The sequence below is a fragment of the Anas acuta genome, chromosome 4 (assembly GCF_963932015.1).
Source record: "Anas acuta chromosome 4, bAnaAcu1.1, whole genome shotgun sequence".
In the NCBI taxonomy this organism is placed as follows: domain Eukaryota; kingdom Metazoa; phylum Chordata; class Aves; order Anseriformes; family Anatidae; genus Anas; species Anas acuta.
This window is the reverse complement of record NC_088982.1, coordinates 24,855,726-24,868,927: the sequence shown is the minus strand read 5'-3', so window position 1 is coordinate 24,868,927 and position 13,202 is coordinate 24,855,726. Positions and strand designations below refer to the sequence as shown.

Genomic DNA, 13,202 nt, shown 5'->3' with positions numbered 1-13,202 from the left:
GAACTCCTGCCAAAAACGCAAACATACAGGTAAGTTGCTCTAACACCTGCACCGAAACACAGCAGTAAACCGAGCACATAGGTAAGTTTTCACAGAAGTTGGTGTTACATATAACAAGTGTAAAGGAGAATAGTTCCAGTGACTGAAAAAACAGGGATCAGCTTTTCATTTTGATATGCAGCTTGACATTTTTCTCTAGAAAATTAAATAAACTGCAAAAGCTCACTACATCCTGCTCTGTTCTAAACAAAACAAAAAACACCCAATGCACACCTAAAACATCCGTCATGTAAAGCTTTTGGTCAGGAACTCAAACACAGAAATCTAAACTAAAACAACAAATGCAGTTTTGCAATGTAACATCGGTAGTATTTTAAATCCAGAAAAAAAAACATACAATTCGATTTCAACATCAACAAAACCATAGCTGTATCAATACAGAAAACAATTTAATTTGTTTTGAAATAAATATTTGACATACAAAGCATATACAGTGAAAAAGGGTCACAATAAATTACAAATGGAGTTACTTGCTCATTCGCTGAGAAAAGCCCTTGATATTTCCAATTTCATACCATCAAATTTATCATTCTTGCTGATTTAAGCACAGCACTAAACAAATATGGATCCCAGTGCTTTCTTTCACAGGTACTGGCATGGATAATTTACTGCAGTGATCCAATTTGAAAATCAGTAGGGACCAGTAAATCGCTGCATAAAAGAAAGAGCGAATGAGGTGCTTTTTCCTTAGTGTCAGCAGCCTGCTATTATTATGTTTATTAGATTTTCTTGAAAGGGCTTCACATTTTCTCAAATATGCAGGAGAACTATATTTCCCCTCTGAGCCTTACATTAGCATTTTGTGCCTCAGTCCTTGAATACAAGTAAAAGATGAATTTTTCAATTCATTTTAGAAGTTTGTGCCATATGGATGGCACCAAACTAAGCAATGAAACTCCCTTACCTGTACAATATCTGCTATTATCACAGACCTAGCTTTTGCAGAAAAGTTAATAACTAATGCTGACAGTTTATAAAAAAAAAAGGTATTTTTGAATCCACATTTAAGAATAAATTCAATTACATTATCCATACTGATAATGCATCTTTGCAATAAAGGATTGCTTAAGGATCTATCCTTAAAAGATGATTTAAAAATGAAGGCTTAATTTTTCCTGTGATTTTTTTAAAGAAGCTTACACCCTGTTAAAAGTTACAAAGATACTGGTCTATTTATATATATATATATATATATATATATATATAATTTTAGCCACAAATATGTACACTGCAGCAATTAAAAGTTATAGACAACTGCAACAGATCAGCACACCCCATCAACACCTGGCACAGGAAAGTGCTCGTGATCTCATTCTGTCACATATTTCTTCCCTCAGCAGAAGAGGGAAGACACCAGGGGCCAAACCTAGCTCTTGCACATAGGAAGCAGTTTTTGACAACAGAAGCTGTTCTAGTTCGATGGTCTTTACCAGCCTTAATCTAAGCCCTGCAAGGTACAGTACCTTTTGGAAACAGGACCAAGTCATACATGATACAGAAACAAATCAGTCTCCCCAGTGCCTATCCAACTTTATTACTTTTTTTCCCTGCTCTGCCAGAGCTCTTGTATTGCCTCAGGCAAGTGAACTTTCCTCCCTCATCTCAGTTCCTGTCTGTAAAATGGGCAAGAACTTTATTTACTTATTAACAAGGGATCTGTACAGCAAATGTTGCAAGGTGCCTAATGATAAAAAGGTCCAACACAGTTAGCAGCTCAAAAAATGTCAGAACAAGTACTGGCTCATGACTATAATAAAGTTCATTAACATGGAACTTAAAATATTGACAAATATTGCTCCCTTTGAACATCCATCACGGAACAGTTAGCATTTCTGCTATGAATGGAACAAAACATAACACTGACAGCACAAAGATGATGATGAAAGATTAAAATTAAAAGACAATAAAGGAAAGGATAGATGTAGTAGTGGATTATTTTGTTAATCCTTTTTTTTAAACTGGCAATAGCTGCTCCCAACAGCCCCAATTGGTCCCGATGCTTTATTTATCTGCAGGTGAGAACAGACAAGTGTTATGCTGAATATCACTTCTACAGCAGGCTTGTGCACAGCAAGAGGTGGGTCTGCCCACAGACGTATCCAACAGCACTTTGACTCATGAAATGTTAAGATGATTAAAACAATGACCAGTGTGATCTATGCTAGTGGAAACATCCACTGTACACGTAGGCAACATTTCACTAGGACAAAAATTCTTCTGCTTTGTATTTGGGGGTCACAAACATTTTACAGTCAGCTGGAAAATTTCTCTGACTTCTGTTACAGCCTTTGCATCACAGCTAGCTGTTGACAGCAAAGCAACACAAAAAAAAAAAATCTCAAGCTGCTCAAGCTGTCAGGACACAACCAGCATTTCATGTGCTAATTTAGTAGTTAGTAGAGAAACAGTCACAGTTATAAGGAAACAGGCACAAGGACAGTGTGTTTTTGCTAGCCTTGAGAAAATTTGCGTCTTATCACTTAGGCAGCATAAGGCTACAGAACATAAAATCAAAGTTGATGCAGAGTGCAGGTCAGTTGCCCAATTTATTTTGCTTTTAAGTTCTTCTTATCCCATTGTTCCATATTTTTGTGGTACAGCAGTCAGGTAAGTTTTACCAGGCCACAAGCAAAATCCAGGCCTCAATTTTGTCAAGCAGCTCTTGGCAAAGCCAAGAATATAACACTAGACAAATCAGCTTCCATTTATGAAAATATTCCTCCTCAATCCATTTTTAGTACCACTTAAAGAAAAACTGCACAAAAGATTCCATATCCACATTTAAACTCTTACTTCATGACACTGTCTTCCAACTCTCTACTTACTGCAATCTCATTCACTTATTCCTTTTAAACATCCTTGCCCATTCAGAGTTGGATTGACTTAACATCCTTCAGTTACAGTTGCAATACATCATCTCCAATTTACACTAATTTAATAATAATAGCATACAGTTAAAGGAACAGTAAACCACACTTGTAACAGCAGTCTTAGACCACAAGCACTGGCTCAGATGAAACATGTCGCTCTCCTTAGAGGAATTAACAAAGCATTTATTTGCCTTCCATTCCCAGTATGGGGGACCAGCTTAGACAACCAATTTAAAAATCAGCAGAGGGCTGAACAGAACCTGATGTCACTGCCCAAACATACTGTGTAACATGAAATAGGCTCTAGAACGGTGCTGAAGAGTTGAAATGGTCAGAAATAGGTCTAGATTTCTGCTCTGATACCATTACTACAGTGCTTATTCATAGGTTAAGTTTTGAAACAAAGTGTCATAAATTTTTGCATTTTAGAAGGCAAAAATTTCCCATAAAATGATTCAGAGGTGCATAAGACACTGATTATGTCTCATGTCAGGAGCCCCAGTGGGAATAAGAGAACATGCACACATACGCACAGGACTGCATTCTGCTCAACTTCCAGGTTCGAGTATCAACATGTTCTGTTAAACAGAAAATAAGCTTGAAGAGCATAGCAAGTTACATTTAACACTCCTTTATTTATAGTAGAAATTTTAGTTTTTATAAAATCCTCAAGTCACAGGATATACATATATTGAAACTTGTTGCAAGTCTTAGCAGCTGTAGAGCAGTACTGCATGCAATTGCTTCTGCAGTATGCAAGTGTTCTATAAATAGCTAATCACGTTCAGAGAGCAAGATGAAAAGTCAAAGAGTATCATATTCAATTACCAAAAAACAGGTCTTTATCAGTACCAAGAGGTTGAGCAAAAAATGAAATAAGTGTATAAATACACATCTCTGAACTAGCACGCTAATACAACTGAAAAGGCTGAATGATACCCACATCACAAAAGATAACTCAATAGTTACATAAAATACTTTGCATCAAGACTGTTTGCAGAAGTGTTTCATGTAAGACTCCTCCAACGAAGGGAGAATAGTGAAGCACAGTACTTTACTATTTTTACAAAAGGCCAATGAATCCCACTTAATTGTATGTAATTAGAATATTAACATAAACTACAGAGGATTAGGCAAATACTTTGCCTTGGATTTATGGAAAGGCATTGTATTTGGACAGATAGTATTCTTTTTCCATGACCTACCTTCCAGCTGTTGGGTGAATGCATAATCAGCACTCAATTTAATATTCACTTCTGTACTTATGACTGATCTGAAGGCAGCATCATAAAATGGATTTACGCCAAAAAATCCCACAGCCATTTGTTTCAATAGCTGCCTGAATAGGTGCAATCCTTTATGCAAATTTCCCATCATGATGAGTCTCAGAAACTGGAAGAACAATTTATATAGAGCTAGCTACAGATTAATTTCCTAAAGAGTAGACATGCTTGAATTACCACAGTCTCACATTTGTGTAGACACAAGAACACATCTGCAATGATTCTCCAAAAGTTACTACATTTACATTGATTAGTTCACTTAAGAGATGGTTAGAAGTTTAAGCATTACATCTTTGTCTGAAAAGCCTCCAGGTCAGCAATTTGGCTTGGTAAAACATCTTGTTATGTCAAGATAGCTGTTTTCCATGGTCAGTCTTGAGATTTCTCCCAACAGCCTAATGCAAAACTATCACAAGGTAAAAGCTTGGAAGGGTTATCTTTAAGTAATGTTAACAGAAATAGGCTCTCCTTCAGAAAGAGTGTTAACTATGCCAGTTTGACAGTCTTTAATTTGTTTTGTTGAATTCAAAGTGGGACGTAATTTTATACCAAACATAGTAATTTAGACAAATTCTACAGATACATTTAATAAGCAGAAGAATACTGTCCGAAGTGTACTGCATAGGTATGTGCACCAGTGCTACCTACTGGAGACCTCCTACTGTAGCGATGCTTCCAGTTAACGTAAACCTACAAAGCACAAACTTAAAATTTTTTAATCAATGTCCAACAACTGATGATTTCTAGAAAACAATTCCATAAGACTGGGCATGTTTTAGATATATGCAGCTACTTCCCCCCCCCCTCACACCAATTAGCAATATAGCACAATAATTTTAAGTTTCCATGACTTGCTTTTGATATGCTAAATTTTATATTATCTCCAAGAAAAGCATATACACGTTTTTATACAGCCTGGAGTAAGATCAGTGTAAAACCAGGAATTTATAATCATCAGCAGAAGTGCCAGCTGCTCATAATGTTCACAATAGATGAGTGTCTGAAATTCAACTACGCAGCAGTTGGTGCCAATCTGCTTATAAAGGAAATGCTGCTGAGACATAGTCTTCTTACAAAAACAGGGCATGAGGGCTTCATTATTAGGTGTTCAACAACTATTCTCAGCTCGGTGAACAGAGTCCTGAAAAAAAGATTTAATCATACTTAAACATTGTATTAAAAATGCTATAGCATTTACCAGAACTCATATCTAAATGACTAAATCTAAACTCTAAATCTAACTCTAATTTATCTAAATAAGTGACTTTATTTTCTAAATAAACAAACTTAGATAACACATATATAGAACTTGCTAACTAGAAGTGATATCAACTCAGTGTTGCAGCATCTTGCAAGAGCTTCAGATTTCTTGTACTTTAAACATTAATATTTTTAATCAACTTTAATTCAGCCACTTCCATTGAAGGACACGGAAACAGCAGAAAAATAAAATCCCATATTCAAGGAAAAAAAACACACCACACTGGGGGAAGGCAGGACAGAGGAGTGATGCTTTTTCAGAAGTACCATAAGAGTTTGGGAGGCAATGGAAGTGGTGTGTTAGTGCTGTTTCTGACTAGAATGTGACTTGAATGCAAGAACATCGCACTCTAGAACAAACTCTTAAAGAGACAAACCTGAGAAATGAAAAAAAAACAAAAAACAACAACAAAAAAAACTTATAACAGTATCCTCACTTAAAACTACAGAAATACCATCAAACAACTGGGAGAACAGTTTGTTTGGGCAACCTGGTCTAGTGGAAGGTGTCCCTGCAGGGAGGCTGGAACAAAATGATCCTTAAAGATCTCTTCCAAGCCAAAACATTCTCTGATTCCATGAAGTTATTCTTAGTGCACAACCAAACAAATATGTATATTTTTTTTTAACCAAAAAAAATAAAGTGCATTCATAAATTTGTTGTTAAAAAAATACACATAAGACTGAACAACTGATTTCTTACAAAATAGTAGGTAATAGGAAGCAATCAAGCTTATGATTCTCTGACCTGTCTTGGCATACCACAGCATCAAGGCTGCTCCCTTGGTACTTTATCAAGCCTTTTTCTAATCAGACAGTTATCAGACTGGAAAGTACATTCATGAAATCTAACGTTATGCAAAACTTGTCATGAGAAAAAAAAAACAAGAAAGCATTGACCTGATCAAAACCTCATAGAAATATTTATAATTTCAAAATTTAAAGCAATGGAAGCTGGTCAAGCCAATGCTAATCAATAAGGCTTTATTTCAATTATAATAAAGCTGATTTACAAATCTAACTAAAGGAGGTAATTAACATGTTTTAGATCATACATATTTAAGATCTTTTACTTCTTCAGTTGATGTATATCAAACAAGTTTGTAAGCGTCTATTCTCACGTATGATTAGTCCTAGATAGGCATGGAACCTAAAAATAAGGATGTCGTTCTGATAAGTGGTTGCAGAACAATGAAAAAGACTTTCTTCTTCCAAACTTATTTTCCCCAAAGCACAGTTTTAATTATACAAGCATGTTTTGAAAACTCCTATTCAATGATGGTACTACACTCCAGGAAAGTTCACCTACATAAAATAAGCATGACCTTGAATCAGGTGTGGTAGGGTTTTGACACATTTTGTGGTTTTTAGTTTTTGTTTGTTTGTTTGTTTTTAAAGCTATCCAAGGTATATTCTGTATTCTACAGTTACCATTTGCACATTTACTATTAAGAGTTATGCATCCATTGCAGAAAGAAAAAATTCTGAATGCCTGAACACTACATCATTAAATACTAACTTCCAAAATCAATTTAATGCTTACCGACAGTATGGATTTCGCCGGGAGGAGTAGCGTAATGTTAGAAACCTATAGTAAATGAACGGCTGGAGCAGACTCCCCTGACCACTGAAAGAGAACAGAGAAGCAGAGCTTAATACCAGTTTTAAAAAGGTCAGGATTTCCCATAATAAAAGCAAGAAAACTATTTCAGTGAAAAAAAGACAGGCTATGGCCATATTTATTCAGATAATCTAGATCTGACAACAAAATATGTACATAAACATGCCTTAACAAAGGCAAAAGACTTACAGAAATGCAGTATTACAGTTTTCACATTTGTTTTATATGTAAACATTCTATACACCTCACTTCTGGTGACTAAGACTAACCAAAGTGACAGCGAGGCCAGTCTAGTATTAAGAAAACTAATGCTGGACAAGTATGGACATTGGCTGACAGTAGTACTCCTGTGTTACAGTTAACTCTTCCAGCCCTAAGCATAGCACTTTGAGAGTCTGGACTATATTTGTACTATCTTTTTTATTAAAAATTCAGAAAACAATGGAAACCGTACGTTTTGAGATATAACACTTAAACATATCAAACTGATTTAGTTACTCTGAAATTAGGTCTTTATACCTTACAAAGCTGCTGTTCCACGTGACAGTACTGCAAACCATTCACAAAATAGAGAAATACCTTGAGTTTAATTGACTGAAGCTTCTTTATATAACACAATATTAAAATTGTGTCAAATTGTACACTGCATCGCAGCACCAGTAGCTAGCTCCTTCAAATATGAACGGTATCTTTAGCCAGAATATAAAAAATAAAGTGAAAAGGGAGATGGGCTACAAGGGCAGGGGAGAAGTCATAGAATCATAGAATATCCTGAGTTGGAAGGGACCCTTAAGGATCATCAAGTCCAACTCTTGACTCCAAGTCTTTCATCTGTATAATATTTACAAGCAATTTAATATGCTTAGCAGCTTGAAGAACAAAATTTTCACTGTAGTTTCATCTAACTTTTATACTATTTTAACATTTGGTATACGATCTCTTAAAAGCTTCAGAATCTACTAGGTAGCTTACCAAGTAGCTACACTTCACGTGCTAAGTTTTCCATAGAGAAAAAAAAAAAAAAAACAGATCTCCCCGAAGTTGTAAAGCACTCTCTGTATCCAGTATCTAACATTCAAGTATCTGTCAGCTGGTAAGTTGCCTTAAAGCGTAATAGAATCTATCAGAGCTGAAGCACTGAAGGGTTCAGCTGACATGTCATAAGATGCAGACAAATTATGTTTCTGTCAACTTCCAGGAACATAAAGCCTTCCTTCTGCTGTCTTTGAGACCCCTCAGGACAAATGCTCTCACTGTGCAATGGCATACACAGAACAAAGGGCATTAATCCCTCTCCAAATATTAAAAGGCAATAACTCAAACTTCAGTGATTTTCAGGTCGTTATATCTTTGTACATGTTGGAATCCTACTGAAGTTGCAATCTTAAGAGCCCTAAAATGAATTCAACAGGCTGCACAGACACAGTGGGCAAAAATAATGAATTAGAAAGAGGCAAAGGTCTCTGGTGAGAAATAACATGGGAGAAGATATAACCCACTCCTGCTTGTATGCTTCTAGCACAATGAAATTCTATGCCACTTAACCTTCTGTGATCCAATAACCAAAAATAAGAGTGAACAGACACCTTCAGTGAGGCTAAAGATCAATATTCGATTACACTGACCAACATTATACTTACTAAACTACATAGGTACGCTTAAGTTATAGAAGTGGAAAAACTTGGATTCAATCCAACGTCACTCATTCTATGAAATTGAGTTGTTTCTGTATCAGAATGAATGCTGTTTGATTTCACAATGCATCAACTGCAACATCAAAGAATCAAATAAACTAAGTTCAAGCCTTAAACTATCACAAACTGAGATCCTTGTAACCCACAGCAAAACATACTTGGGTAGAAAGTTTCTCATTGTAAAAATATTTATGACAATTCTTACCTGAAGAGCATGAAAACTGTAGCTGGCATCAGAAAAATTTCATTGCAAGCAATGAATTTTAGAATATTCTGCTGATTAGCATTCAGTTTCTCTAAAAGGTTTCTCAGAAAGGGCAGACTATTCGAACCTCGTGCCTTTAAAGAAGAAAAAAGTGCCAGAAAACATACAGGTTATACTGATCTTCTCTAGCAAAAAGAAATCAAAACATTAACGTTTACCATTTATGACTCCCTCTGTCACTTTAGGACTAGATCCTTTAAAAGGGATTGAGATCAGTATTGCAAAGAAAACCACTGAAAGCGTAGAACCCGTATTAGGATAATCATTAACAATCTCAGGAGTCATAGAAGTATGAAGTTCAATTAAAAACGTGAAGTGTTGCAAATCCCTCATCCACCCATTTCAGGTCCAACTACACAGCGCTAGCCAACAGCCTTATTCTTCAGTCCACTAGGATGAAGTGCCTATGGTAGCAATATGGCCTAGTTAGGAGGTTGGAGCTATATAAAGCTGTTCAAGACAGTATACTGAGCATCAGGTTCACCTGGCAAATACTACTGTGCTTCCTAGCCTCACCCTGAAGTTTGTTATTTAACTGCTGATATAGAACATTAAACTTTATAGCACATGGACTGTGCTATGAAGTTTATAGACATTGAGAAGACGTTGAGAAGTTTATACTCCACTGATACACAGTAGTTGCTTCCTTCAAAGAAACCCATCTGAAGAAAAATAATTAGCATCAACTCCAGTATATTATTATCAAGTCGTAGCAGAAGGAGCAAAACAAACCAGAAGACTTTTCAAATTCTCTGCTGGGATTCCACACTGCAATTTCACTAACTCCTCTAACATAACTGAAGGAAATCATAGCTGCAACTCCCAAACCTGCTCATAAGCCCCAAACACACCACCAGTATTAATTATATACCAAATCATACTTACATCAAGAACCTTCTTTGTGTATGTGGCAGCATGAAGCAAAGAGAATAGCAGAACTGGGAAAATACTCACTGAAGCAAGCGATAAGGAAAATTAAAGGCTGCAGAAGTGCATAATTTCTCCACGATATTATGCTAACACACAAGTGATGGCTCTTTGCAAGAGGTTGGATAGAATGAGTAATACTTGATTAAGACATGTCTATGTCTAAGGCTGCATTTATAGCTGTGCCCTTTTCTTCTTACATCTTTTCTTTGCTACGCATTTTTATCAGCTTTAAAATCAGCGTGTACGTACATACGTGAAAGTACAACTTGCATTATTATACACCGTGCGTTTCCATTGAACTGTATTCTTTCTACATGAAAGACACATAAGGCTACTACTTAAAGTCTATCATATATATGTAGTCATCACAGTTTTATAAACAGAGGCTGTAAAATGCATTTCATCACTAAAGAACATGCAGCTGCCAGCAGTTCAGATTTTAGAGTGCAAGAACACAGACATTCCTCTGCCAGAGTAGGACATTAAGCATACACATACAAAACTGCACAAAGAAGAGCTACTTCTTAAACATCAGCTTTGAAGAGCCACAGGAGTAAGTCCTTTTTGCAGACTTGATCTGCCTAGTAATGTGCCTGAAAGACCTCTTATGGAAAAATTGCATCTTTACACGCTCTACTTGCAGTAAGGAGCTGTATGTGAACCCTGTACTGGTAATAAACGAAAGCTATCAACTTCTCTGAAAGGATCACGTGAGACTAGTAATAAAATATGCTGAACTTAAGTCTCAGGAAAATACTAGAAGCCAGAAACTGCTGGCTCCTAGTGCACTAGTTACAGAGGTGATTAACCTGGATATGGATCAATCAACATAAGCCTCTCCTATTTCACATAGAGTATGTTCTAAGAAAAGCCAACGTTCTATTTTAAATTATTTTTTAAAAATCATTAAACAAGTGATGGAAAGAATCCAGGTTTTAAGATATTTAAAAACATTACCAGGATGACACAAGCAAAGGATACTTGTAACAGGGTAGGAATTCACAAAGATAAGAGAGTACAACAGGTAGTGGCAGCTGTCCTCCAGCAAAGCCTGGGCCAGGAATGCCCTGCTAAGCTGAAAGTGCGGGAGCCTTTGGTGTAGTCGGAGAGCACTAGTAAGAGCATTTGCCAGCAAGGCACGCTGATAGAAGCTTGCTGCTTCATGCAACCTGCAAATCATCAGAGGAGACGTTACCATAAGAACCGAGCCCCTGCTCAGAAGTCTTTCACCCTTGAGAATTGCATCAACAATTGCACAATACCTGAAGTACTTCTATTATCGTACATAAGAACTAGTATGAAAAAAAAATCAAAAATTGGTAATACTGACTTACTGACAATGCTAAAGCGACTCAATATATCATTCTGTAACTACGCAACAACAACATAGCCAATACTTTATAATTATTCAACGCATTTTCTAAACACATCAAGTATTTTAAGCCAACCTTTAACAAAAGCTGTACTTACAAACCAACCCAGTATACTAACTATAAATTGATCCTTACATGAAAACCACTCTATGAAAACGGAGCATAGTTACTTTGTAAATTTTTAAATACTGTTTTTCAATATTGAAGTACATACCCTAGAAGAGGCAGGACAAATAAAGCAGAGCAGTAAACCGTGAACAAGCGGGAAATCCACATTGCCGTATCCAGCTTGTTAGCCATCAGAAATTGCTACATTAGAAGAAGACAAAATGATGAAGGAAACCGACTTCCACAGAAGTTGGGATTTTAATATTTGCATATATTGAATGTTCTTCCTTCAGTGTTAAATTGCAACTCCTCCAACAACCTTGAATCAAATTATAGCTTGAAGCAAAGGGCTTATTTTCATTCCGTGTGATATTTGATTTACTCAATGTTACTAACCAGATCAAAAATAATTAGACCGCCTCAGAATCAAAAGGCTCCTTTACACTCTACAACAGAATACATTGTTAAGATCTTCCATGGAGGTAGTGCTTCAACACATACCAATGTCACTGAGCAGCCAACTTCAAAAACTTATCATGTAAGGTCTTTAAACCTGACTGACTCCTGTATCTGTTGCTCCAAGGCTTGTTATAAACATGCACTTCATGCAACTGGGCCTAGAAATGCCACCCTTCTTACAGAGGGGAAAAAAGATGGAGCAACTTGAAGTTAGCATAACCACATCAGAAGCAACAGCAGGGTTTTAAGCTACAAAATCCTGGCTTCAAAAAAACACAAGAGCTCTCAGTAACGTAGAAGTTCTCTTGTTAAGCTCTTCTAACCACAGGCCTCTTCACACCTTTGTATGGTCCCAGGACCAGAAGGGCCCTAATGAAACACAGCATGGTTAAGTGATAGCAAGCCTAACAGAAGCATCAAAACATCACCATTTTTCCCTCCATCTGTGTTCCTCCCAGCTTGCCTATCCTTGCTCCCACCTTTTTCATGCCTCATTTTGTGCTTGGGTCTGCCAGGAGCTCCCCATTCACCTTCCACCCCTCCCAATTTTAGAAGCCAGTTTTAGAAGCCTGCTCCTTTTATATAGGAGACCAGAAATTAACCAAACAGCAGCTATCGTCCTGCACCGCCTCGCACGCCAACCACGCCGCCACTTCCACACAAGCCCAGCTTCAACCCAGCCACCCCCGAGCGGCCGCACGCCGCCAGCACGCCCCCACTGAGGCAGCCCTCAGAGGGGGCCATGCCCGGGCCGGGGGCTGCTGCTTACCACGGCCCCGCCGCCGGCTCCGCCTTGCATGGGCCCGTTCTGCGTGGAGTCCGCCATGGCCGCGCCTGCGGGGAGACAAGCGGGAAGAGAAGCGCCTCAGACGCGGCCCGCAAGACTCAGGACTCGGCCCCCGGCCCCGCCGCCGCCCGCCCGGGACCCACCGCGATGGCCGCAGCGAGCGCTCCCCGCACGCCGCCCGTCCCGCCGCGGCCCTGCCCCGGATGCGGCCTGATGTCACTTCCAGCCGCCTGCCGGGCCTGCCGGGGAATGTAGGCCCTGTGACGTCACGCTGCCCGCCTCGTGACGTCACAAGGCGTCGCTATGGGGTGGGGGGGCGCTATGTGTCCCCCCCCAGCCCGCCCCATGCTTCCCTGTGGGGCTGGGTGGGGCGGGTGTCCCCACACAGGCGGTGCCCCAAGCACGACATGGCGAGATGTCACCACAGGCCTACACTGCATGGTGGTGGTGGCATCCCCAAATACAGTGACACCACCACATACAGTGACATCC

The 13,202-nt window shown here is 38.4% G+C and overlaps 1 protein-coding gene across 1 annotated transcript; it reads right to left on the bottom strand.

Moving 5' to 3' along the window:
• Positions 1 to 430: 430 nt before the first annotated feature.
• TMEM33 (transmembrane protein 33) lies at positions 431 to 12,976 on the bottom strand. The gene is made up of 8 exons (XM_068680216.1): positions 12,854 to 12,976; positions 12,693 to 12,757; positions 11,571 to 11,665; positions 10,965 to 11,152; positions 9,939 to 10,006; positions 8,994 to 9,127; positions 7,017 to 7,100; positions 431 to 5,354 (listed from the first exon to the last, which is right to left on the bottom strand). The coding sequence occupies exons 2-8, from the start codon at positions 12,747 to 12,749 to the stop codon at positions 5,225 to 5,227; spliced, it is 756 nt and encodes a 251-aa protein (XP_068536317.1). The 5' UTR covers positions 12,750 to 12,757; positions 12,854 to 12,976; the 3' UTR covers positions 431 to 5,224.
• Between the last annotated feature and the right edge of the window lie 226 nt (positions 12,977 to 13,202).